General features: G+C 40.2%; 1 protein-coding gene across 1 annotated transcript in view; it reads right to left on the bottom strand.

The window, feature by feature from the left end:
* LOC132262413 (monocarboxylate transporter 2) overlaps positions 1-23,055 on the bottom strand; it is a 33,260-nt gene extending 10,205 nt beyond the window's left edge. Inside the window, exons 1-4 of the mRNA XM_059761686.1 lie at positions 22,576-23,055; positions 12,542-13,297; positions 3,007-3,143; positions 2,144-2,291 (exon numbers count right to left, since the gene is read on the bottom strand). Of these exons, the coding sequence (XP_059617669.1) occupies positions 2,144-2,291; positions 3,007-3,143; positions 12,542-12,770 (514 nt within the window). The 5' untranslated portion in view covers positions 12,771-13,297; positions 22,576-23,055. The remainder of the gene's footprint in view (positions 1-2,143; positions 2,292-3,006; positions 3,144-12,541; positions 13,298-22,575) is intronic.
* Between the last annotated feature and the right edge of the window lie 3,862 nt (positions 23,056-26,917).

The following is a 26,917-nucleotide window of genomic DNA, read 5'->3' as shown; positions in this document are numbered from 1 at the left end:
CTTTGTGAGGTCGTGAAAAAGTGTGAAAAAGAGAGCTTGGCTTTTGCATTCCGTGATTTGTCAAGCAATCTCGGGTTAATGGACTGTCTTTCTGGTTTTAATGAGAAATAAATAACGCACATTGTGTTTTTCCAACCTCGTTCATGCTTGATGAATACTTTTCTTGTATGTCTCTGTTATTTTTCTCAAGCTGACTCTTTCAGTGAAATGAAGCACGGTCTGGCCCACTGAGCGATTCAAATATTTATGCGAAAAGTTTCTGATGAAAGCAAGACTTGCTGGCAAATATAATAATTTTAATTTTCAGCAGTTTGCCTGGGCTTTTCTCATTCTTTTGCCCATTTGCTGGGGTGAATTTCTGGGGAAGGAGGAAGATTTTCCAGCTTTCTCATGGGAGGAATTTTCATTTCATCGGGGAGCAATGGAAGAAAATCCACCCACACGCGTGATTTATGATTTTTGCGCGGGAAGAGCTGTGTTAAAAAAGCACACTGACTTTCTTGCCGCTTCCTTTGCCATCACCGTAATCTCTTCGATATTTCACTCCTTCGATTTAGCACCCGAGCTTGGCAAGTGCATTACAGAAATTACATATCCCTAATGGCATTTCCCTACGTCTGAATACCGCCACTTCCTGTGATGCTTTCAGCGGCAGCTATTGTCTAATGGAAGTTTTAGTGCTCTGCATGATTCATCTTCATCCTCAAGTGCAGAGCCCGCAGAATTTCGCAGACATTCACTAGAGGTGTTCATATCTGGCTCCAGGTGCAAATTCACGGTAAATATTTGAAGAAGTAATTTTGAGTTGCAAAATGACACAAAGCCTATGGCATCAAAGGAAAAGTTTTAACACACTGTCACGTTTTTTTGATATCTCATCTGTAAGAACTAGCTTTATCTCACTTCAAAAGTTGTTGCTCTCTTTCATTTCTTTGTGCGCCTAGAGTATGGAAACAGGCGAAAACTGAGGCGATTATGATAAAAGCAAATTCTAAGGTGATACATTGAACTTCTCGAATTAGATTAGGCTCAATTTAACAGGTGGAAAATTGAGGGAGGGAAGTTTGAAATTTGTGGCGTTGTATAGCTTTCTCAAGTTTATTGTGTTTGCTCAGCCATATCTCAATAGGCTATTAGTCCTAATTAAATCGGGATCTGCAGTAAAGTCCGTTCTTTGAAATTTGCGAGCAAACAGTGAACGAATTAGTCCTGAATAAAAGGTTTTCTGTTCGCGTTCAAGTTGTTGCGTTAATTTCCATTTAGCAGCAATGCAAATAACGTATTTGTTCAGCGTTATTAAGCAAATCCTCTCTTTCTATTTTAGCATATAAAAAGTGAACAAGCATTACAATCGGCTTGGCTGGTCTGAACTCTTGCCTACATTATCAAATTATCTGCTGTAGTATATTCTCTGCTTCACGCTGTACGTGTTATTCTGGCATCGCAGAGTTGCATTTAAACTCACTGAATTAATATCGTGAGCATAATCTACTTCCCACAAGGTATATTTTCAATCATCACTTTATTGTAAAATCGATAATATCATGCCACTTGCAGAGGATATCTTCAAACCATATAACGTCATGCAATTTCAACACCGCAGTTTAATGCGCCATCAACACCAAAGATAATTCCATTTAAGGGATATTTTGAACTCAAAAACTGAATGTTATTTCACATTGACGGAAGGAGAAAAAGGCAAGCCGATTTGTGTCTATAGAGGAGAGTGGGTTGTATTCGGAATGAGAACGCGGGAAATATTTCAATACGTGTTTGTATATTTCCTGTGTAAATTTGAATTTCAAGTGACATTGCAAACATATGTATGGTTGGATATGCAAACTTGTGCATCGCGTTTTCTGCACACAGTTTAATTAGCCTTTATTTCGCTCAAAGCGCTTCATTTACAGTTGAATTCACAGTTCTAAATTGTATCTCAAATGTATCGGAGTGAGTTTAAAAAGTGAAGAAAAAAATCTGCTTCGAGAGGAAATGAACTGAAAATTTGTGAAACCTTTCAGTTTCTCAAAAGTGACCCTCTCTTCCCCAATTTGACGCCGATAGTTTTTATCCTTGTTCGCTCCTGTGTAATACGGGAGCTGCGAGAAGTGTGCAAGTGCTTGATGAATGGTTGTGAACTGACCTGTTTCCGTTGCCATTTCATGACCCAAATGGGGAATAGCGTACAGCTGCAGCAGCCCGTAAGAGAGCTGGAAGCCTGTGGTGAGGACGTGGGCTAGGAAGGAGACGCCGCACACAATCCAGCCCCAGCCGCCGTCGGGGTAGAAGTGCTGCGGAAAATAGCATCACGTTAAAACAGCTCGAAAAATGCATGTAGCAAATAAGCGCCGCAGTTTCCATTGAGAGTTCATCGCCTATGGCTTCATAAGTGTGATTTCTGTGGCGAGGCGAATGCGCCGCAAAGTAGAGAGAAAAGAATCACTTTTGACTCTGTTTGTGGCTCGGATGAGATTTTTACCCGGCTTCTCCACTGTCTTTCGAGACTGTCCATTGCAATTAGATTCTGTGCTCCTGTTCATCTGCTGTTATTGATATCGATCGAGTCGCTCGAGCCGAGTCATTCTCGCTCGCGCGCCGTCATTCATGAATATTTGAGGCAATACAAACGCGAAAATTGCAGCTCTGTTCGGTTATTTTGCCCGCGCTTCGCTAAATGAAGACTTATGGGGATTAAGAAAATTATTTGCTCTCCAACTCAACACTATTGATTGGAAGGTGCTTCGGTACTTCGCGCTGATGAAGCTCAACTGCAAATTGACTCGCTCAAGCATATTGATTGCTGGGTGGAGATCTCGCCCAAGTAATGCGATATCATGAGCAAAAGTCTCTTCTCAATTTTCTACTTAAAATGAAAGCATTTTTCTTCCATTAAATGATGAAAATGCCAGAAGCTTCGCTGGCTGAATGACAATTTCACGGACTCACGGGGGCGAAATGCGTATTTTGTCTCAATTTCACTGCCAATGATGGGAATTAATTTTCTACCTGTCGTATTGCATTAGTATCAACGCCGGCACGCCTGAGAGCTGGCACATTTCTGTGGAGTGAGTGAAATTCTCGCTCCAGAAGTGCCGGACAGGCGGAATCCTCCTCCTCTTGCAGCCGGCTTCGAGGATCGTAGCCTGAAAAGAGTAGCGAATGAACTGCATTAGGGGAAAATTTCATCTCTCTCTCTGTGTTTTCTGTAATGCTATTAAGTGAGAACATAGAGTGTCTCTTTTGTTGAGAGGAGGTGTGAGATCTTTCTCCCGGCTTCACTGAGTAAAGCTCGCATAATATGTGTTTATGATTAGATTGTTGAGGCGAATTTCCTCACAACAGAGAATAATAATTCGACTCTTTCACTCCTGTCCTTCGAACCACTTTGATAACCCGAGGCTAAAAAGCATTCTTAATGATTTTCAAGCAAAAGTTGTCCTCAGAGGGGAAATTAGCTGAAAATTAATTTTCATTCTACATTGTCAAAAAAGTTGGATTGCTAATAAATTACCACATATTTTTTTTGTCATTCACAAGCAAATGAACAACCTTACAGACGCCTGAGGAAACTCTGATACTTCTGCAAATGAAATACACTTCCTGAAACTTTAATTGAAGAACATGGGAAACCATTTAAAACTTGTGTTTTGTATTCACGTCTGCTAAATGACACTTGATTCTAGAGATCTAGAAACTCTATAACATTTGCACAATTTCAGCCATTAGGGAACAATTTAAAGGGTGTATTTTTATACAGTGAATGCACGACAATTTGCATAATTACTTTAAATTCAATGATTTTCCTTGAAAGTTCTGATTTCAGGATCACAAGCATATTCCATGGAGATGGAAAATAACTTTAACTCTATCTATTTGTACACAATATTAAATATTCAATGTGTTGGTCAGGTTCTGATTAGAAATCACTTTGCAAAAGTCCTGGCACATTTCGAACTTTAAAGCCCAAAGCTTAATTTTGTGCATCACTAATATGCAAATTTGAAACGGGGAGTTTCGATGCGAAATGGAGATTTTCTTGTATATTAATTTCACAACAGGCGCGGGAAACCATGACAGGGAAGTACAAGTTTTTAATTAAAAATGCAAAGTTTTGATAAATCCATTATTTGCCCCTCAATGTAACCTCTTGAAAGTTTCCCGTGATGTTGTGTATTGTCATGAGGGAAGAAGTAGCACGCAGACTCATCATAGCAACTGTGCGAACCTCAAATATTTCGAATGCACGTTTTTGTGTGTGCTGACTCCAAAATATCTCTTTAGCGCCATAAATTGGGGGCAGGAGAATAAAATTTTTCACAAACTTCCATGAGGCTCATGAATTATAGAGATTTATGTCTATTGTAAAAGTGAATAATTGTTGTGTAGTCTAGGGGCTGGTAGGGCGGCACACTTGCTGTATAATTAATATTTTTCACAAGCCTCTGCTCGCTTTCTTTGGCTCACTCCTCGTGTGGGGTGATGTGTTTATTTTCTTCACACTTTGCCTATTTATTAATGAGCCATTCCCATTCAAGACGCCCACTCAATTTTGCAGACATTAAATTAAGCCACCTTCATTATATCGGGGATGAGATATCACAGAAAATTGCCATCTGATTAATTGCCTTCCGCACAATATGCTCAGGGGGTGACTCTAAGCGATAAAGACGGTCCATTCATTGTCATGTACATATGTATTGTATACACACACTATGTACGGAAACAACGCCAGAGGAACTCGATGTTCTTTCAGAGAAAAAAAAACGCACAAATAGAAATCATTGATAAATTGATTTGAAGCTTTGCTGCATTTATTCTGTGCGTGAATGTATTGACAGAGAATTTGGTGACGAGGACATCGTATAGTTTCTCATTGAGATATCAATTCAATGAGACGCGTGATTCTATGCAATCAATAATTCATCTTCCTCAGCAAACATGAAATCTCCGGAGAGATAAATTATCTACCACTATGAGGAAAAAAGAACCAACTTGTCGTAAATATTTATGCCACACTGAATTCTATCCCAGCAAAAGAAATTAAACCAGCGACAACATGACTAAGAAGAGCTGAGAGATGGGATTTTCTCTGGTTATTATTTATGGGAATTGAATGTTCATTACACGACATCTTGCAACTGTACGAGAGCACAATGTAGGGGAAGTGACTCTCAGTTTGGTGACAAAATTGAATATGTGTCGAGAGGTAAGTTGGAGTCTAGCGTGACCACATTAGATGCGAGGCTTCTCTACGCATTTTTCCAGTGGAGCGATATAAATTATGCTGTGGTGCGTGCAGTAGCTGAAAACGTCGCAGAATATTTGTGCAATTTAATTAAATGCAAATTTCACGCCTCCATTCTTCCTTTGATGATCGCAATTATTTAACTCTTCAGAGAATCCCGTGGCTTTCGCTTATGTAGATTAATTGCGTGTTTAGAAGTCACAGAAAGGATCACAGTTAGAGTTGCTAAATGTGAGCTTGTAATTATAAAACATATATACTCTCTGTCAACACTGAATGAATGGAGGTGTGATGTTGTACATCGTGCTTTTGCAGTGTCACAAGAAAGGAGTCTTTAAAGTCCTTGAATTTTCATAAGAAAACCATATTTTCAAAACGGAGCCCCTCAAATCCCTCTCAATATATACACATCTCGTCCGGATTTTCTTGTCAAGGCAGAATTCATGGACATTTTCTGTATCTCTGTCACATTATTCTTGTCTGGCTGCTCGATAAGTGAATTTATTTACCGAATCTGCCTCAGATCTTGGCACTGATATCGACGTCTGCGTAAAAATGCTCCTGCGGGTGTTTTTCTTCTCTCGAATTTATGATGAATCAATTATAGATAAAAATCAATCCCTTCGATAATATGGCCTTTTATTGTGAAATGTGAACCTCCATGTGTGTTGGTTGTTGTCACTCGAGCTCAGTGATACGGAGTTATATTTAATAAACTTGCTTTATGATCTGCTAAATCGTCGCCTCGTGAATGGGACTCTCGTAATCCGATCTAGTGGAATTAATGGTGTTTCCAGACACTCTCTTCCTCGCATGCATCAATATTCGCTAAGGAGAGCTGCGAGGCGTCAGAAGAACACCCCCTCAACGGCCTCAGTGTCATCGCTCGGACTGACGCTCATCCGCCACAAAGTCACGCAGAATGGTGTGGGATGTGATGTTGATCCTCTCTGCTGAGCACAAATTCCTCATACGATATCTCAGCCGCAACAACCCCGCAAATATTTGGAATGTGTCGCTTCGAGGCTCACCTCGTCATGCCAGACCACTTATTCATACATCCTTTGTGGGCCAAGTGTAAAATTCCTCAGGAACTCCTGCCGACCAATGACACACTGCTTTCTATACATGACTTTATCCTCGGGAATGATTAATTGCGTGAACAATTGGGAACTCTACCGAGAAATGGCGTATTTCTGCTTTCAGACCACCGCCGAACAACGGCAGAATTTCAATCCATACATAAATTTACCGGATTCAGTGAACATCAACAATGGTGAGATCCCCAAAAAAATATTGGGTGTGTAAATATAAAAATCCTGACTGTTTATAAAGCTTGATGAGATACGAGCTTTTTTGGTATATATATATATATATATATAGAGGATTTTTCTGCATGTTAAGTTTTAAGGAACACGCCAAAAGCCGCTTACATTTTGAAACTTGTTCTATCCGTCCGCAAAAAGGGACGTTCATGACTGAGAGTCTTTCAATTTGAGAGGCAAGGAGAAATCCCTCTGCATTAGGATACATTCCATTTGAGACGCTTCATTGCTCAGCGAAATGGAGTTATTCGTCAACTCTGCATAAATCTATGGAAAAGTGGAAAATTTTTGAGGGAAATGGATCAAGGGAATGGGAATGGGTGGAGAATATGTGCATAAAAATTTCATTTTACCCTCTTGAATGGCATGTCATGTCACTCCTTCATATTCCTCAACCCCACATTTCATCGACACTTGAAATTCTCAATGAAATTACGCTCCTGTGACTGATGCCCTCTTCCTTGGCATTCCATTTGAAGTCAGACGAGCGGATAGTTCTGAGGGAAGGAAGGTGCTCCTTAACATTTTCTCCTCTCACCACACTTCCTGAGAAGGAACTCAGTGATTCAGTCACGCTCTGTCAATTGACCTGTAAACCATAATTTGGCTTCATGTCGAATGGAGCAAGAGAAAGAGTTCAAATGAAGCAGAGATTTCTCAAAAAGGAAAGAAAAAAAACTACCGCCAAAGGAAAATTGGGCCACATTCAGCAAAATACGAAGCGCTGCGCCAAAATCCCATTTTTAATACGAAAGGAAATGGAGAAAATGAGCGTAATTTTATCGGTATCACAATGTAATTCAATTTTATTCAATTTGTCTTATCTCAGCCAAAATGCATGGAAATGACTGATGAATGTCGAGATAAGGAAAATGCATGAATAAAATGCAAACCGGCGATGGGAGCTGGAATGATGCAGTAAATGCAAAAATCACGGCCGTCACATGCACCAAAAATAGCGTGAAGTCTGGGAAGTCGTAAATGATAAATTACTGTCATTCTGACCACCACACGACCACCCCTCGCATGAGGATAAAGAGCGGAGATATGCGATTCCTATTTAAACCACACAAACAATTCCAGCGACATTCATAATAAAATAATAAAAATCGTAAAAATATTGTGGAGTCGTATCTCATGGCATAAAACTCTCCAAACATAGCGTTTTTTTATGTCCTCGACGCACAAACAGATAAACATCAAAGGCACTGCGCATATAAATTTGAGAGCAGTCGATTTGATAATGTATGTAAAGTGTTTGAAATGAAGTAATTAAAGACACAGAGTCTATCAGAGAAAGCATATCTCGAAACAGTACGTGAAACATCGCACTTTTTCTCTTAGTATGAAGAATGGCTAGGAAAACAATTTCTCTCTGCAATATATTCTGAGGGTGTTGAATCTCTCGGGCTTTCCTCAGCGGAGATGCACTGTAAGTTTGTGTGGCCAGGAGATATAAATTTTTCCGAAGGGTGCTGCATTGCTGAACAAGAAGTACGTTCTGTAAACGATTTATACACAAAAATCTTGTAAAATTGTTCAATAAATATACTATAATTTTATTCCTGGTGGACTCTTGAGTTCGTCTACCCAAATAGTTAGTTTACAAAACATTGTTTCGGTGCATCTTGTCATTGTTTAGCCAAAATGACCGACCCCTTTGGTTCTTCAGTGTGTTTATTTGCAGTTTTTTGTGCTAAGACGGGAGTCTCGCCCTCATAAAGCAACAGCTGACTGGCAAAAAATTTATCGGTCTTTTGACTCCTCGCAAGCACAGAAGCATGACAGCATCCTTAAACCGCTCGATGATGTATCTTTCATCATTCCCGTCAGCGATGATCAAATGGCTGGAGATACATTTATAGCTAGCGCCACACACGTCCCAATATCACAATTCTGTCACTGCGTGTTGGGATTTATGTTAATTGCTTGGGATGAAGTTTCTTGATCATTACTCATGATGCATCACCTGTCCATCTACATTGCGCAATCGTGAAATATTACACAGAGCTCGGAGTACAGTTGAGTGGGCAAATTAAATTGTGCAAAGGGCCTCAAAGTGATATTCAAAATTTGATGAAATGACATCGAATTCGGTATGGCTTTGTGCTGTGAATTCTACTTTTACTTTGAATTTCCCATTTATTTCGGTATCGGGAATACTTCATTCAATTTATTCTGCCGCAGGGAAGATTTTCGAGTGATATTCAATTCAAACTTAATGGAAAATCTGTCATACATTTCAAAATTTATCATAAATCTTACGACGCACATTGAAAAAAGCAGGCAAAAGGTTGCAGAAAAAGCTCTTTAGTCAATACAAAAGGGTAGCACGGTGTTCCCCTATTTTGACTTTCTTTGAGTGTGTTTTGCAAATAACACATTTCTCATTCTATTGTACGTGACAATAATACAGTGTTGAGTATGTAAATAAACTTCCCGGGTCATGTTGCTGGAGCACAGGGTGTCTAAATAAGCTCTCCTGGCTCTGTCAGAATAGATGGAGTGGAATGGAAATACTGGGAAAGCATTTGCGTTCGCAATGCTTGTAAGGAACGGAGTGATTTCTCTAGATCGCCTGTTGAATTTTGTATGGTCCAATTTGCATTTTACATGAATGTGAATTGTCAAAAGAAATGTGACCGTGCGACATGAATATTACATCCCTGGTGGTAATTAATATGAATTAAGGGGCGTTCAAAGTTCATATTATTGAAAACATGACACAAGGTGTGACCCAGTTTTAGAAGCATCTCGACCTGGACTACAAGTTACAAATTTACCCCTCTAAATATGATGAACGTGGCGGGATTTGCTGGCGTGGGGTCCCTTTCGACCCTGCTGAGCTGGGGTTGAATTCTCCCTTGTGGGTAGGCTTCGCTTTTAAGCCCATTAAAGAGAATTGTGAGACAAAAAGTTTATTCTATAAAAGGCTCGCTTTCGAGTGCCACCGCCTTTCAACTTTCTCGTCATTCTTGCCCAGAGAGCCGCAAAATAGTGGGAATTCTCATAAAGTTTTTGTGCGATTTCCTTAACGTTCGCATTTATACGATATGCGGCCCGCATGATTTTCGGGATGGGAAACAGATGTTGATGGCAAAATGGGTTTGAATTTAAAAATAATTTTGTCGGACGCCTTCCAAATTGATTTATGTTATGCCTTCGCCGGTTAGGAAATGTGTGCTTTTTTTCAGTTCAAATATCGCAAATGGTGTGTGTTTGGGAGTTCACGCGTGTTCACGCCATTTGATGGGGGTGGGGAAATCATTGGGGACGTAAAACATGGAAAAAATTCTTGTAAATTGGTTAGTTTATTGTCAGCAATTATGGCTGTCACAACTGGCGAAATGTGTGTGTGAATTATTAAACGACAAATCGGTCTCCGGTTCGTAAAGCAGAAGAAAAATCACTGACCCAAAATTCTTCCATCACTCAAGATGGCAATTTGCGAGAGACGCAAGAAAAATTGTTTACATTCCTTTTTCATGCTAAATTCGTGATTTTCTCCTAAGGAAAATTTGCAGAGCATCCCATATTAAATTGTGAGAAATTATTTACTTTATATGCTAAATGCGGGTGAAGAAATGTCTCTAGGAGCGAAGAGAAGGACCAACAAAGTCTTCTGCATGGAATTCGACATGTGCCCGTGGCAATTTTGGGGATGTAGTTCTTACTTGGAGTGTCATTTAAGAGACAACCCTCCAGAGAGCATTTCTTGCCTCTCAGTAGTATGGAAGTAAATATTTGCCCCATACAAAGACACAATACTTCTTTCTTCTGATACACATCTTATTGAAATTTTGTTTGAAAAGGCCCTTGAAATTGCTTTGGCGCGTATTCTTGGTTCTGCCGAGTGTATTTGTATTCCTAATTCACTCGGAAGGTTATCACGAGAAGTCAACTCATCTGGGAAATATTAACAATTTATAAGAAAGGTAACTTCGGGTATGTTTTGACTATGAGGAAAAGGTTCTGTAAATTTAATGTTCTTTTCAAGTCCACAGTCCAATGATTTTTCTTCAAATACACTTCACTTCAGCTTTAAATTTATTATAGGTTGACACCATGCGAAAATGATTTTTTGTGCCTCTAGTGTAAACAAATTTGCTAATAAGTCTTCGCTTGATAGACTTTACTATACTTTACAGATTGTCCCATTTTCATATATTTACAGCGTAATGTTTACCACGTCGACAACATCATAACTAGATGATGGAAAACTTCCACAAATATTTTGACCGCAGACTTTCGTACCAACAGACGAGAAGCCAAACATTTAAACTATGTTTACCCATGAGTGAAGTAAATTAATAAGCCCACATCTCATTATACTTTCCTCTTTATAATGTAATAACCAATTTGCAAAGTTCTAAATTGGTAATGTAATAATGCACCGATAGAGATGGTGGCAAATCGCGTTTCGCGCGGCATTGCAATCAACCACATCACAAGCACCAAATTCATGGGAATTCGCTCGAGTTTGTGGTCCACGAGGAAGATTTATCTGTGACTCGTATTTTGGAAAATTCGTCACTGTCTGAACTGTCGGAGATGGAAGTGCGTGTGATTCTTCGGTGTGGAAATCACATGTGGCAATAAATCGCATCACACTAACATGACTGGTTTATTGGCTTCACAAGTCACAATATTCATTTGCTCAGTGTGGCTCATGCAATTTATTTTATTCCACTCTCGGCGTACAATTCAGTCACTTTATGTGCCGCACAAAAGGTGTCTGGTCGATGCATTACATTTGTAAACACGTGCGAAAATGGCACACCACTAAAGGTAATTGGAGTGATGGGTGTGTCATCAATAATTCTCTACAATTGCATTTTGTATGCCAATTACGAATGTGTGAATAAATTGGTGTAATTGAAACGCAAATGGGCACTTCGCATGCATTATAATGTGAATGAAGAAATTATTCTAAGCAAGTTCCGGCGCTAGACCTTCAATGTACTCTTCATTCTAAGCGCGCTCTAGCTTTGCATACTGATGTTTGCCTATCTATGCATATCTTGCCAGAAAGCTCAACTTTACCTATAAAGTCGATGATCCGGATAAGCCTTTGTCACCAAAGCTATGTCAGGAATTTTAAACATGCCTCATAACAGTCATAACATCTTTCCTATGACATTTGACCTCAAAATATGGCCTTTTAGATGCTTAAAGTGTCATTCTTTTCAGTCGATGTCAAATTCTGAATGGAGCAACATTCCTTCCTTTACGAATTTTCTCCTTACTCTCAATGGGGAAAAAATTCATTCAATTTGATAACAAGTTCTTCAATAAGTTCCCTTTTTTTCCTTTGATCTCTCTGTTCTCAGGGAAAAGATTGCTGAAATACTTTTCCTTCAGAAGGTTTCAGAGCACATACGTGAAATTGATTAGCAAAATTTATTCTCTCACTCAAGCGGAAAATGTATTACTGATTTTCACAGGAATATATGTATTATACAGTGTTTTAGGATACATAATAATTTATGTATATATGCTTGAAAATCTCTGAAAATCAACAGTTCTTTGACAACCCTTTTTCTTATTTACAATTCTTATCTGCAAATTTGCAGTCCATTTCACATTCATATATGAAAATTTCTTTAAGATTCACTGTTGCCTTTGTGTCTTACATATGAAAATGTCTGTTGTAACACTCATTGTGTTTTGCTCAGTGTGAAACATTGGCAAAATTCCACACAGGTCTTCATAAATACAGTTGGCAAGCTGGTTCAATTTGTTGCAATTAAGTGTTAATTTAGAGGAAATTGGAAAAGTTGAAATTGTTTCATTTTACCGTTTTTCAATAGAATTCCAAGCGCAGATATGAGTTTAGAATGAGTTTTTGTTTAATTTTAATGAAGCCATAATGAATCAGAATAAAATGTACACAAAATAGCGCGTTGTTGCATTGATAAATGAGCGCAAAATGCGCGACTTTAACGTGAAATTTGACGAAAAACTGACTGACCTGTGTAGGAGTTGGCCTGGGTTCCGTAGCTTCCGTGGCGCGACATGTCGCCGTGATGGGACGCAGAGTTGGCGCGTCTGCTGTGCGTAGGAGTCGCGATGGTGGCGAAACGACAGCGGGAGCAACCGTTGATGCTGAAAGGATGCGGCCTGGCCGCTGGTGGTGGAGGCGCCGGTGGCGGAGATGTGGACATAGCAGGTGACACACAACCGGCGGAGACGCCCAGCATCTCCGGCTGCTGCTGCCCGGGCGCTTGGGAGTGAGTCGCGGGGCAGTGAGCCTGGTGGCAGGCGACCTGGGGCAGGGCCCAGAAGGGCTGCGGGCAGTGGTGGGGCTGGAGCGATCTACACGAGCAGCTGTAACGTCACGGGATCACATGGCCGGCGTGGAGATCGCATATTCCGGTGGAGGAGGAGTAGAAGGGGCGCTCTGTGGTGTGTTGGCAGTCGGTGGGCAAGTTCACGCATGACCTGGCGCCTGAGAGCGACGAGGTGAGGAGTGGCGGGCGGCGCGGGGCGCGTCCGGCCGCCACGAAGGGGTTGCGCGGAAGTGTGGAGTACGGATGGTGCTGGAGATAACTACTGAGACCACGGTCGCATGTGCAATACATCTTAGTCTTAACTACTCTCGCTCACCGAAATTACACTCCGCACACTTTTGCCCGAATCACAGAACATGCCACAGTTCATGTCTTCGGATGTTGGCACACGTGTACCAGAGGGATTATCATTTGGAGAGGTGTGACTGCCGCTGAGTCTGCGAATAGAAGAGGAAAGCTTTTAGATCACAGTGAAATCTTTATTGGTTTATCGGCGTCGAAAGTTTAAGGTGTAAATATTTTATGAAATAGGATATATTTCACAGGGAGTTCCTCTATGCTTTCTAGGGGTGTTTTAGAAGAAATCTCTCTCTCACTTCTGACAGGTCTTCTCTATTTCCCCACCTTCACTTCCTTGGGCTCCGATAAAACAAATGCTCTCCATTCTGTCCGATAGCGCAACCCAACCTTTCTCGCCTTTGAAAAGGAACCGCACATAAAGGCTGAAATTGACACGATGTTTCCAATATTTTCCTCCATGACAATCTTATCATTCGCACCCCATGCGATAGACAATGGCAGCAAAGTTTCTCTCCTCCGCCGCCACTTGAAAGTTAATTTAATATTAAACATTTTTTATTGAGACTCATTCAACTTTACGACAGGCAGCTTTCCCCAAATATGCCGCCGCCCTGCTTGTGCGTTCTTTCGCCATGAGATTCCATTGTACTCAAATTTAGCCATCGGGGCTGCGACGTGAGGCAGCATTTGCCATCCCAAGCCCAGACAATGGGATGAGAGATTGTGCGATGAAATGAAAATTTCGAACAGGTGTGATATGGGAGTTTGTTTTCCCAATTTCCTCAACCACACTCGGTCTCAGCTAATTCAGCGTGATATTTAAAATTGATGTCATCATTGTGATAGAAAAACACTCCCTCCGGCCATGCGAGAAGACGCGCATTAGCAAGTGAGGCTTATGCTGGGATTATTCTTATATGCTTGTGCGAGAAAGTTGGCGCCAATTGTGCTGCGCGACAAGTGCTTCGCCACCACCCCGCAGAATAGTTGAAAGTTGAGGCAACGTGTACGACTTTCAGGTGAAACTTCAAAGAGCACACGAAGTTTATCTGGATAACAGTTGTGGATTTGAGAGAGATTTCACGACAATCTTCAAGTTCTTGCTGAGCAAAAGCACAAGTTTCTGTCTTGTCTGGGCTGTCTAAAATCTCACTTTCGATGCTGAGAGCTTTGGGAACAATAACACCACGACAGACTCCCGGAGGCGTGACAGATTCACATCCTCTGTCACTTTTTCCTTCGCTACCTGTAGGATTTAAGGCCCGAATGCCGAGCGGACAAGGGCGTGGTGGTCTTGTCTCTTGGGTCTAATATGCGGAGTGTCGCTCCCTTGGAGAGTAGATTAATGTAGGTAGATTGTATAGGCTGGTCATGAAATTCTGGAATAGGGGAAAGCGGGATAATTTTGGGATTTATTCTACCTTCTACAGAAAACAGCTGAATAGATTTTTCGGGTAGAAGGAATCTTAAGCTAAATTTACCGCCAAATATTTCCCTCTTTCCCCTATTCACCTGTACACAAACGTTTGGATCGCCTTCGAGCTGGATCGCAGGATGTATCAAAGAATTTAATTATTCGAAAATGGGTGCCACAGAATGAGATACTGGGTGGTTTCCGCTTCTTGAGATGCTCTCCAGGGACAGATAAATTAATTTATATGTGCCATGGTCTTTTGTGTGTGGTAGCTGAGCCAAACACGATGTTATTTATTACCCACTGTGGATTGCAGAACACTCAGGAAGCCGCCTGGCATGGAGTCTCCCCTGTTTTCGTTGGATCAAGGTAAGGAGCGTTTTGTCATCAGAATTCCCACTCCCGCACTCATAGAGCGCGAATTTATTTGACAAATTGCTTCTTTAATAGAATAGAACACATCGGGACATTCACGGCACTGACGAGCAAATTGGCTACAGTTTCAGGTACTTAAAAGTGCACTTATCGAAGTCCTTCAAAGTCTTTTCAAAGTTGAATCGGAAACACTCGTGCAGAGTGCTATTTGGTGGTGCTAGTGCATCCATATCTGGATTATCCGGACATGTCGTTTCGCAGGGAAGTAGTCTGATGAAATTGAACCTCCAGCAGAGGCAATCAATTGACATAATACCCTTCCTGACCATTGTTGCGCATCTCCCTTCCCACCCCAACGTTACCTTCATCACGACGGAGATCATCAAGAAATGCACTGAAAATGTCTTCCACGATGGACAACATAACGAGGAAGATTGAATAGGGGGAGCTGAAGCGGAGGAAAATGTGTCATAATGTAACAACATCGGAATACTAGGTATGCTGAACAAAGTGAAATGTCGAACTTTCCTCGAGCATTTCATCGTCAGTGAATTCCTATCTATGCCAAACACAAGGAGAAAAGATGAAGAAACTCTTTCTCAATACATATTCACATCATCTCGGAAAGAGGAATTATATTTGAAGGAGCGAGAAAGATTCTTCAATTCCCTTCAATGTGCGATTCCACCAAAATTGCATAAGAGTTCAGCAGAGTGTTGTGCATCATGCATGAATGCTTCAATGATTTGCCAAATTTCGCGAAAAACCGAATTTCATTGAACATTCTTCATATATGGATTTTTTCAAATTGAAATGCCACAAATGCGCATGTGAAATTTAATCACAGTATGAAAATAAAATAATATAAATTGTCATTTGCCCACAGAACATTTTAATTAAGTAATAAAACTCGCAATGTGTGTTAGGGAATTAAATTAGTGAATTCTTGAGAAATTGCATTTCGCATTTCATGCTTTTTTCTTTGTTTTTACTTGATAAAAAGTTGCAAATGGAATTTTCCGCTCGTTTCTCACTATAAATGACGTTATGACATTAATTGTTTGACTCCACTCATTTCTCGTATCAAAATTTATAAATATAATAAAATTAATCGCAAGTCTCATTTTCAGCTGAATTTGAAAGGGAGGAATTTTAATAAAAGAGCGTGATATATTGATATTTAATTACTTCTGCCCTATATAATGGACTTAAAAGAAAGTTTCAGAAGTTTAACGAGGGGTAACTGATCTGTGAGCCATCTAAATGTGAAAGCTTTTGTACTATTGTGTTCTATGAATTAAATTTCATCATTAATCTCTGGCGGCACAAAGAAGCGGACTTTAAAGAGGCTCTTAAAGTATATAAAATTCTGATACATTATGGCGGCATGTGGCTGAATTTCACAATCAATCCATTGGGCAGACGAACAGTGGCGAAATGCTAATAAATTAGTCGAATCGCATACAATTGTCTTTGCGGTACCCATCTTGGACAATAAAATATTCCATCACCTTTCATGCTTCTGCCTTGTAAATATGCACATCAAGTGCGCTTTGTGCCGGGTGTGGAAGCAAGGAAGTAAATCATTTTCCAGAGATGGTGTCAACAATAGTCAAGTGCTATGCTTAATAAGGCTTCGCATGTATGAGAGCCCTACAAATGCAGAAGCCGGTAATGATAGTCTTGGAGATCTGCAAACAAGCATGTGCATTTCAATAGTGCACATATCATTGTTGGTTCGGAAAGCATCAAAGCCAGACTGTCACCCTTGCCTTTGAACATGTTGCAGAGTAAGTCTGTGATTATCTTTTTCTGCAATTTATCCCAGCGGAGTACATTTATGGTACACGGAAGATTTAATTTGAGATGATGGGCGTAATCAAGGGAATAATTAATAGTATTAAGAACCTGGCACACTCTGTGATTTCTTGTACATACATCAACTTTCTCGGCAACAGTGTCTGTCGTTTCTTAATTTGATTTATTATTGTTGAAGTACTTGTGAGAAAGTTGAAGTAAGTTTTGAAGTTGAGCGCCAAAGTTACATCTCTGTGCAGCTGTAGGTGTTTATGTACACTTGAGAGGGAGGCGTGTTAAGGTGGGGAATCCTGTGTCGCAAGAAACCACGCCGGAGATATGATTCCATTTACCAAAACAAGGTGCACAGAAGACAACAGCAACTCTGTAGACGTAGAGCATTGCCATAACTTTTATAATCAGGCGAGAACAGCAAAGTCTGAATGTTTCTTTCCTCTGGCAAATAGTGTGAGGAAGAGAGAGTCGTCAACTTGACATAAAACTATGTATTTGCGTTGGGCTTGCATCCCTCCTGAGAAATCTCCGAAGCTCACACAGTCAATAAAAGTAAATTAAAGCAATGCTGAGCATATTGTCGAGTGGATGCTGAAGATGCTTTGCTACATAAAGCCACGCTTAACTCATTCGAATCAAACTATTTCCCCACGATATTGCGCGCACAAGACACAATAACCAAATATATAAAGATTTCAACTGTAATTGCCTGCCTTCCTCACTTCTGATTGGAAGGCAAAGAGTAACTTTTGTCCCCACCAATGCAAGAAGGCGTCACGTGGAAAGCTCTGCAGTTACGAGGCAAATATCATGATAATTTCATGGCGAATGTCTCTCCAGCAGAGTGTAGTGAAATGTTAGATACAGCTTCATTACGAGCAAGTTCAATGGTGTTTATATCAGCGCTTATATGATGTGTTTATATTAGCATCACTTCTACGAGGATGTTGCAATAAAGCGCTTTGCACTGGTTCGCTATGTTTATATACTTATGTATATGAGGCAATATTTTATTGCGAATAAAAAGCGCGTGAAGAGATCTCTTTCTCTGCACGTCTGAGAGAATAAAAGACGCATATTTTTAAATAAAAGTGAGCTTCTTGTAAATGTGATACTTTATGGGCGGTTATTTATAAGCACGATATTATTAAATTGTCGTATTTCTCTGATTGCGCTTTTTGCCATGCTGATCAACACTTCTGCTTTATGGCTGTTCTTAATTGGCGGCACAATTGCGAACTCGAGACTGTCTTGAAATTGTCAGAGCATACGTACAAATCCTTATCGTGGAAAGTTTAATACAAGATAAAATACATAAATTATTCACCCCCTCTTAATCCCAATTAATCTATTTTCCCAAAATATGCGGTACATTGTCTAATGACGTTCGACGTAATTGGAGTGCCACCGAAACTCACATGTGTAACTTCTGTTTGAAGCTCGGACCAGAAAGCATTTCCATGCGAATAACCCATTGAAAACTTATGATGCTTGCGTGTGCTTCTGGAGACGAAGATGGAGATTTCATTACACGACAGCGCCTGAGAGACAGAGAGCTGAAATTCCATTTGAGATTACGCCAAGGGAATGAGTTAGGAGGTCTCCACCTATATTAATTCGAGAAACTATATCTTGCTTCATGGTTCATTCGCATCAAATGAGGAGTATATTAGTTGTATACGATGATTACACTTTAATGCTCACCCAAGTACGTTTCTGACGAAATGAGCACTTCATTCTGTTGCATATTCCAGACAGACAAGCCTATGTTCTGGATGATGTTCCCGTGTAGTATTACTATTATTTGCTAACATCTCGCGAAAACAGTAATTCAGGACTAATTGTATAGCATTACCGCTACAGGTGTAAGCAAAATGTGTGAAATGCCGTGTTTTCACTACAAACAGAGCAAGTGAAATGGAAACACAACGCCTTTCTCCTCCTCGCTGATTATAGTATTAACATCAATCAGGAAATGTATCGTCTTAAACTATATATCGCACATCAAAGGACTCAATGCAACCAAATACCAGGAATACTTGCTGAATCTTCACTGATAGTGTATTGCTTCTCATCTGAAAGTACAAATTCAGGGTTTGTGTATTATAAGCGGAATTCTTTGCGTAATTGATTACTCGTAAAGGTAAGCTTGAAATAGAATGTCAATGTACTCTTCGCCATCTGCGCAGTATGTAAAAATGCCAATGTAAGCGAGTGGCTTATCCCTGTCGTACTCAAAAGCTTTCTGGTAATTGGAAACCTTTTAAGACACTGGAATTCCTCATGCTTGTGATTCAATGTCAATTCAAGAGCTCGTCTTGCTCATTTCGATAGAGGTGGATCAAGCGAAGAAAGAATAGACATAAATAGTTAGGGGAAAAAACCGTCTCTTCACATCAATGGAAACAACCAATCTATAGATTTTTTCACGCGTATTTTCGACATTTTCTCGCAGTGGCTGCAAATGTGATTTCTCTGAGAGGCTTCTGAAGAACCCTCAGGAAGAATTAGCATTCAAATTAGAAAGCGCGAGATGATTAAATCACGCCCGAACCGTTGGTTAATGAAGTTATGATGAGCAAAGTATGACAGAGTAACCTCACGTAAAAAGTTGTTATTTGTTTGTTGACTATTCTCATTGAATTTCAGTTATGTCAACTAGAGAGCCAAAAAACAACTTTATTTCATCGGGGAAACCCATTTTTACTTGGTGATTCTTCTTTCCTATAGTAATAAGCATTCAACAGTCAGGAAGACAAAAACTTTGCGCAATCGCGATGAAGAGTCGTTGATCTATAAAATTGAAATTTAGAGCATGGTTTCATCTCAACACACCCAGCAAAGAAAATCAATTCGCGTTCGAGAAAATAATGCCGAAAAGTGGATTTGCTTTCATTCCATTCTCTCCGTATATGCTTTCAAACATTGTAACATGATCCTTATTGTCTTCGTAAAATGTATATTATTCTAATTGATATGCAAATTCCCTGTCTCGATGAAGCCAATTGTGCGATGCGTTCCCCGCGAGATACTTCATTTCTGGCTGGAATAAAATTTTATGTTAAATTTTACGAGTTGCTTAGCTTTTTTCAATGCTCCGAGACACACCACTTCCGAGAGCCCAGAAGGCCCCCTTTTATTCATGCTTGCCTCTGAGTTGTGTGTTTGTTCGCTCTCTGGGGCTTTGGGTGGAGGGAAAAAATGCCAGATTGCGAGTGACAAGAGTCATGACTCAAAAGTCATGATCTCTGGCGAAAGAAAGGCGCATCTCCAAATCGGTCACTTTTATTACCCCGTTGGCGCTTAATGCCACACGGAGAATAATGACTAATTCCATCTTTTTCCCCCTTTACAATCCGCACAACTGTTTGTTTTACGACGACATTATAACGTACATTTGGGCGCCAAATTCGTGAACGGAAACATATCCAATTTGAGTCCACGCCTTCAGCGCCCAGTCACCAAATAATTTCCCTGCAATTTGCTCAATGTCCCATTGGAGGTAGTTTGCTTGAAATATCAGTGCCATAAAGATATTTGCGTAAAGACAGCATTCCTGCTGGTCTGGGAAAGTTATTCGGATATATAAAGTGTGGGAATTCCTTGGGAAAACACACTCTGACTACCAATCAATGTGTACTCTTGCCACAGTTGGAATTTGGAGATGAGATGGCATTGCAGGCATCACAATTAGCTAAATAGACATTTTTTCGGAGATTTCACGATGCATTTTGCAATTACCAGGCATTAAATATCAATCTAATTCGACAGTCCGGCTATTACGTGAATTTTTGTTCAACTTTATGTCACACATAACATGAGCGTAAAAAATTTATGCTGGCCATAAGAATTTTATTATCTAGAGAAATATATTTATTAAGCACTATGATAGCACCCACTTTTCCGCCACTGGCATCATCAGCGTTGTCAGATGCTGTGGAGCACCAAGAGTCCTGCATGCATAATATATGTGCGAGAATTTAAATAACAATTTAATTAGAGCGTATCAAATCGTGTCGTTGGGAAGAAGAGGAAGACCAATAAAGTTGAAATGCAAGGAGTGTAAAAGGAATATTAGCGCGAATATCTTCTGTTGACTTCATTATATGGATAGTGGTTTCTATGTCATATACTTTGATTAAGTGTAATTAACGTCGCTGTGATAGCATATAATTTTATTCAAGTGCTCATGCCGTAAAATGTTTGTGTGTGCCTCAAATTGAGTTTCTCACTACATGTGCGGTAGACATTTGAAATCCCTCCTCGTCATCTTCGTCAGTGCGGCTGAATTTTTCGTTGGAATTCCCTCGATAGGCATAAAATGACTTTCTCACATTAAATTTTGGCACTGCATATATGTCAGAGTGTATACTATTGTGCGAGAAATGCTCTGTGTTACCCCCAGTAATTTCGTGTGAATATATTCAACTTTCGCCACCAAATTGCGCCTTCATGCTTCCATTTTGCTCCCCTATTTTTCCTCTCTTTCACTCTATACCTCATAACATGGGCCTCATATGTAAATTTCACGGAGCTGCTGAATTTTTACTACGGCCCTACATAATACATTGGAAATGAAAATCTGCTGCAAAAAACCCATTGAGAGTAAATGTGGTTCATGAAAAGTCATTTAAATTTTACTCGTAGACCTCGTAACTTTTCACCCAGTCTATTTCACTTCCTGAAGATGCTCACAGAAGTGACTAGCTCGCCTTCCTGCCCATGCAAAGTTAAAATATGTGTGGAAATTGAGAGTGGAGAAATTTTACGCGCTATGCAAGAGAAGGAAAGCGAGCAACTGTTGCCATATTGGCCCAATCTTCCCTAACATTGAAATTTTCTTCTCTGGATAGCAGAGTATACTATAATTCGTTATGTCTATCGTCTATCAGTAGCATAAACAACCGATTAATGGCTGTAATATGTAGACAAACATGACAACGTTGATAGATTTGTCTGACGATGACAGAGGCAAAATAGCTTCATTGTGATATTATATTAACTAACCACGTGCCTCGGCATCCCGCTAAGAGCCTCTTCGTTCGCTCTTGTTTTGAGCTACAAATGCGAAACATCAATTCATGTTAAATGTATTACTGTCTTTTCGATCAGTGCTCTTTAAGACAGACTTCTTATTACCCATGGTGTGATTTCACTATATCACTCGGGTCCTTCTTCTTTCACCCCCATTCATCAGGCGCATAGCGACCTGCTGGCCGTGTCAATATACATAGTACACACTATGTCAATATATTGATTTTATCCCGTGAAAGATTGAGAGCTTTTATGTACATGCAGAGGTCACTGATTGGGGAACAAGAGAGAGCAATTCTTTTTCATCGCACGCAAACCATAATTGATAACAAAAACAACGAAGAGGAGTAGTGAAAAAATTTTATTTGGCACATAAAGTGATAGAACCAAAATCAACATTCCAAGCAGAATTCAAAGATATAGTGGGCAAACAGTTTCCTGCCAATCAAAATCAAGTCGCCATTTATTGCAGGCAAATTAAGTGCCATCGAATCAGCAGAAACAACAGAGGAAGACAAAAAGCTTCTGGGCAGGTCCAGAATTGAGAGCCTTCATTATGAACTATTTCATTTTCTACGCGAAAGATATTGCTGAAAATTTATGACCCGAGGGAGTTTTACGTCCGGACAGCGAGAGCTTAGTGTGAAAAATCCAATTAATCATTTGTGCACATCCTCCCGGGAGAAAGCCTCAACAAAAGCCAACACTTATCCTGGAAACGGGGAGGCAAAAGGCATTGAAAGGGAGAGAACAATAAAGTATGCTTAAATGAGAAATTACCTGTGACTCTTGCGAAATAAATCCTCGAAAATTGCCTCGAAACTCTTTCAAACGGCTTCACCTTTTCTTCACGTTTTCTTAACAATCTGTTGACTATCGTTGCTCTTCTGCACAGTTTTGTCGCTCACTTTTGATTTAAATGGGGATGAGAAGGAGAAAAAAATTCATCTCGATGGGAAGGCTTTTTTAAATTCAAATCACAAACCACAAATTCGGGAGGGAAAACACTTTGTGAAAACTTTTGGTAGAAAATCAATATATAAAACAGGATGGATTTAGAGAGCGCGAGGAGTGAAATTCATGGTTGAATTTTAATCACTGGCAAAAAATGTCAAAGTACTTTTTCTGACGTGAAGCTTGATAAGTACATCGTGCATTTTAATATGCAGTCTATCAATAGATTTTGAATGTAATTGCAGTGATATTGTGAATAATGTCAAAAATTACCATAATGTTTATTAATTGTGTGCAATTATTTACCCAATTAGACAAATATCAAATGATTCAATTTCACTCCCTTCCCTCACGCCAACTTTGGGAATTTATGTGCTGTAAATGATTTGTGAGGGGGGTTGAAACTTTAATCTCTCATTAGATGTCTAGAGCAAGAATTTTGCACTTAATTAGATTGAATCGTTCTTTTGTATTCAATATTCATGTGCAAGAAAAGCTCTGAAAGGATTGCACAAGTGAACATTATAAAGAATTCAGTGAATTTCTTCTGGACACCAAAAATCAATAAAACCATTGAAATCACACTAATTGATAATGCAAATTACATTTCACACCCAGTAATCTTACACAATTTAGCGAGTTTGCAAATTGACAATTGCGAAGATGGGGGATTGTGGTTGGCCTAATAAGGGTCCCTCGACTCAAGCACACTCCAGGAGATGAAAATTTGATCAAATTGAAAATAAATACCGAGGAGAATTCAACGCTCCTGTGAAAATGAACCATTTAAAATTCTACCTGTCGCTGTGTGAATTTCTATTTGGATAAACACAGACACGTCGTTGGAAGAATCGCGACAATGTAGGAAGCATAAATACGAAAAATAAAACATTAATGAAGTCTATAATTGAGTTTCCTTCTTGTGAGCGTGCACAACAGAAAAAAATCACGAAAATCCTCTGTAAAAAACAACTCATTTAAATAATTCCTAAACAGTCTCTTTGAAGCGTGGGAATGGAAATTCGTGTCGAATGTGATTTTATGTTGAAAGAAAATTCCTCAAAAGCAAACACGCAGTTGTTTTTCACCCACATTTTTTCGGTGCAGATGTGATAAATCACGGAGAGGTGATATTAAACATTTTGTCTGATTGGCAGTGTCTCTTGGGGGGTTAACACACTTTCTCCACAACACTGTTTGGCACTCTCTGGGAAGCGTGGGGAGTCGCGGCTCGGCTCCTTCTGTGGTGACTTCTTCGGCACGGATTCCCACCTGAAACACCCGGGGCGACGCGACGGCTCTCCCTTGCTGAACCGCTCTGCGTGAGTGATCCAAGAGGTGAGAAGCCTGCCTTGCGACTAGCGATGCGAATGCTAAGAACGACAGAACCCAACTGGCGGACCGCACTTGGTGAGACTCTCGCTCATGGTGTTCGCAAGTCCCGACACTACTGAGCAGGCGCTCGCCAGCGGCGTCCCAATCCGCGATCCCACGTCGGATGCTGCGGCATGGGATGAGCTTTGGGAAGCACTGGGCACAGCGCAGTGGAGCGACAGTGAAAGTGGTGCTGGGGAGTGTTGAGAGAGGTAAGTTACATTCTCATCTGGCCAGGCATACATCCCATCGTCGCCACGGTGTATAGGTAATTGGGTAAACATAGATGCTGAATTTGACCGGAAAAGTGTTTGTGATTACCTTTGCTCGATCATCTCCAAGTGTTCGGCATTAATCGCGCCGGAAGACATCCACGCGCTTTGATCTCTGCTCGCGGGAACAATTGACTTCAAAGTTGCAAATGAATTGATGGTTGTGCGCTCAAGTTCAGCGGTGTTAACACATGAGGTGAAATTGCACTGAATAACAAATGTTTACATTCAATTAAGAGGACAATTACAGTGGTTTCGTGCCAAATTATACTTCACTAGCAATCGTATGCGACTGCCATAAAACCCCTACATTTATGTTTAGTATATCAGCACGACACGCACCACCGGCCATGCGTGGGGTTGTTGGGGAGCGCGGGGTCACAGTGGACAAGGGTTGAAGAGTATTGAAGTTGTTTTGAAATTCTGATTCGTTCTGTATTTCTGGAAATTTGAGATAATTCCATGTGTGATGTTGAATATTATGACTCGTATTGAGAAAACAGGGATCGTAATTGGTATATTTAAGTAACATAAGATTAAGAGAATTATAGAAACAGAAATTTTTCAGAAGGAATACTGAAAAGAAAGCTGGAAACTCGAGTTTTAGCTCCTTCTTCTCGAGCGAAGCAAATTGTAAACACTCTGTTTTCAAGCCCTGTGGCATTGAAATTCTAAATTTTAGCTTATCAGTATGTCTTGATGCCTTTGTGGACAATTTATGCTGATTATTTTCTCAAATAAAGTTCACAATTTATTCATAAAAAAATTCCAAATGATGCCTCTTCACGCAGCTTTCTGGGGCGCAAGTGGAGAGAAAGAATATGATAATTCCACGTAAAAGCACTTCACTCCTTATCATTCTGGTCCACATAGCGAGAGAGGCTCGCAGTGAAATAAGCGTAATCAATTAGGCTGCTGAAAGGAGAGAATTTTTAACAATTCTTCTTCAGATGGGCCATCAAGAAACAAGCTCTTTTTGATAATTGAGTGGGCGAAGGATGTGGAGGAAAATGTGCGAAAACGACTTCATTCGCCCATGCCCACAACACACACCCCCGAAACTCATTATCAACATTACAGACTTTCATTTGGATTTATCTCGGAGAATGGCTTTCTCCGCGCTGATGACGATTCCTTCAAGGCACTCTCGGACTAATTTAACCAAAAAACATCATCAACTTTGGCCAAAAATCCACTCTTGTGAATTTACCAAAATTCACTCCATCAGACAGCAATGATTTTTCTTCTTTTTACTATTCCTCTCTCTCTCCCAATGTCTTCGCCAGACTTTCCATCACACGCTAGAATTCGCAAACGATTCATTGGTAGACTATAGGATTTATATATATGCTCAGTCAGACGAAGGTGAAAGTCGAAGAAAAATCGAAAAGTTTAATAAAATCATCACGCCTTTGGCAACTAGAAATTGTCCTGGGGGGCGTTTTTTGTGGGGGTGGGGCAGTTTTTACCCAAAACTTTCAGCGCCACCCTCTCTGCCGGTGACTGCCTTTGTCAAAGGGTAACCACACAATGGTATATGGTTAAAAGTGTGTGCTGGGGTGTGTTTCTCGCTGAAACTCCTAATTACTTTCACTTTTTCCTCTCGAAGATCACACAAGTCGCTCAAAGGTTATCACCTCGAAGGCGTGTTGCCAAATGTGCCGAAGAAGGGAAATTAATCGATGGTGACGATGGAATTCCTTCAACCCTCCTCATCTACGACTCGCCGTTGAATTTATATTCATGAAAGTTGGTCTCAAAATCGAACAGGGAGAGGTGGCGGCGGTGCTTCATTGAAAAAGATTTCACGTTTGACTGATATAACCCAGAAAGTGGGATATTTATTGTCGACTCTGTCTCATCTGCACTTTCCATCGTGGTGGAAAGTTTCCTCCACCCATCTCTCGTCACGCAGCACCCACTTTTAGATAAGTTTCTACGCCACAAGCTCTTGGTCTCGTCTGGGTTAACTGAAAAGTTCGATTTATGCTGAACCATTGTCGATGGCAAAAATGTTAAATGATAGATGAAAGTAGTGTCTTTTGTCTGTTCTTTAGGATAAAGTTTTCTTCTCTATTCGCCCAATTTGAGCATTCTCTACTTTTTCAATGATGTGAAATACGTATGAAGTGTTCTTGCGGATGATAAATTCCTTTTACCGTCTGCGGTATTTTCATTTAAAGTATTAACGATTACATGGATGTAAATTTCTTTAAGCGTCGCAGTGAATGAACGGCAATGAAGCATTGCCATTCGATTGATGAAGAGCAATTTATTCATGCCAATATTTAAAGATCCCTTCAGGTCAGTATAAATTGTGTAGTATTAATGGAAAATGTGTTGATTCGGTCTTTCAGAGATTGCGTCTTGCTGGTCGAGGAGGAGAGAAGCCAAAGGATTAAGGACATGAGAAAGTGTGAAATAAGTCATGTGGAAATCGGAAGGGATACATGATAATAAATTATTTGATAACAATAGCGGGTCTTGTGGTGGAAGGATTCGCTACAAGGTTGCCCATTCTG

Source organism: Phlebotomus argentipes, unplaced genomic scaffold (genome assembly GCF_947086385.1).
Source record: "Phlebotomus argentipes unplaced genomic scaffold, Phlebotomus argentipes genome assembly contig_15, whole genome shotgun sequence".
NCBI lineage: Eukaryota > Metazoa > Arthropoda > Insecta > Diptera > Psychodidae > Phlebotomus > Phlebotomus argentipes.
Note: the sequence above shows the minus strand (reverse complement) of the source record. Positions and strands in the feature narration are given on the sequence as shown.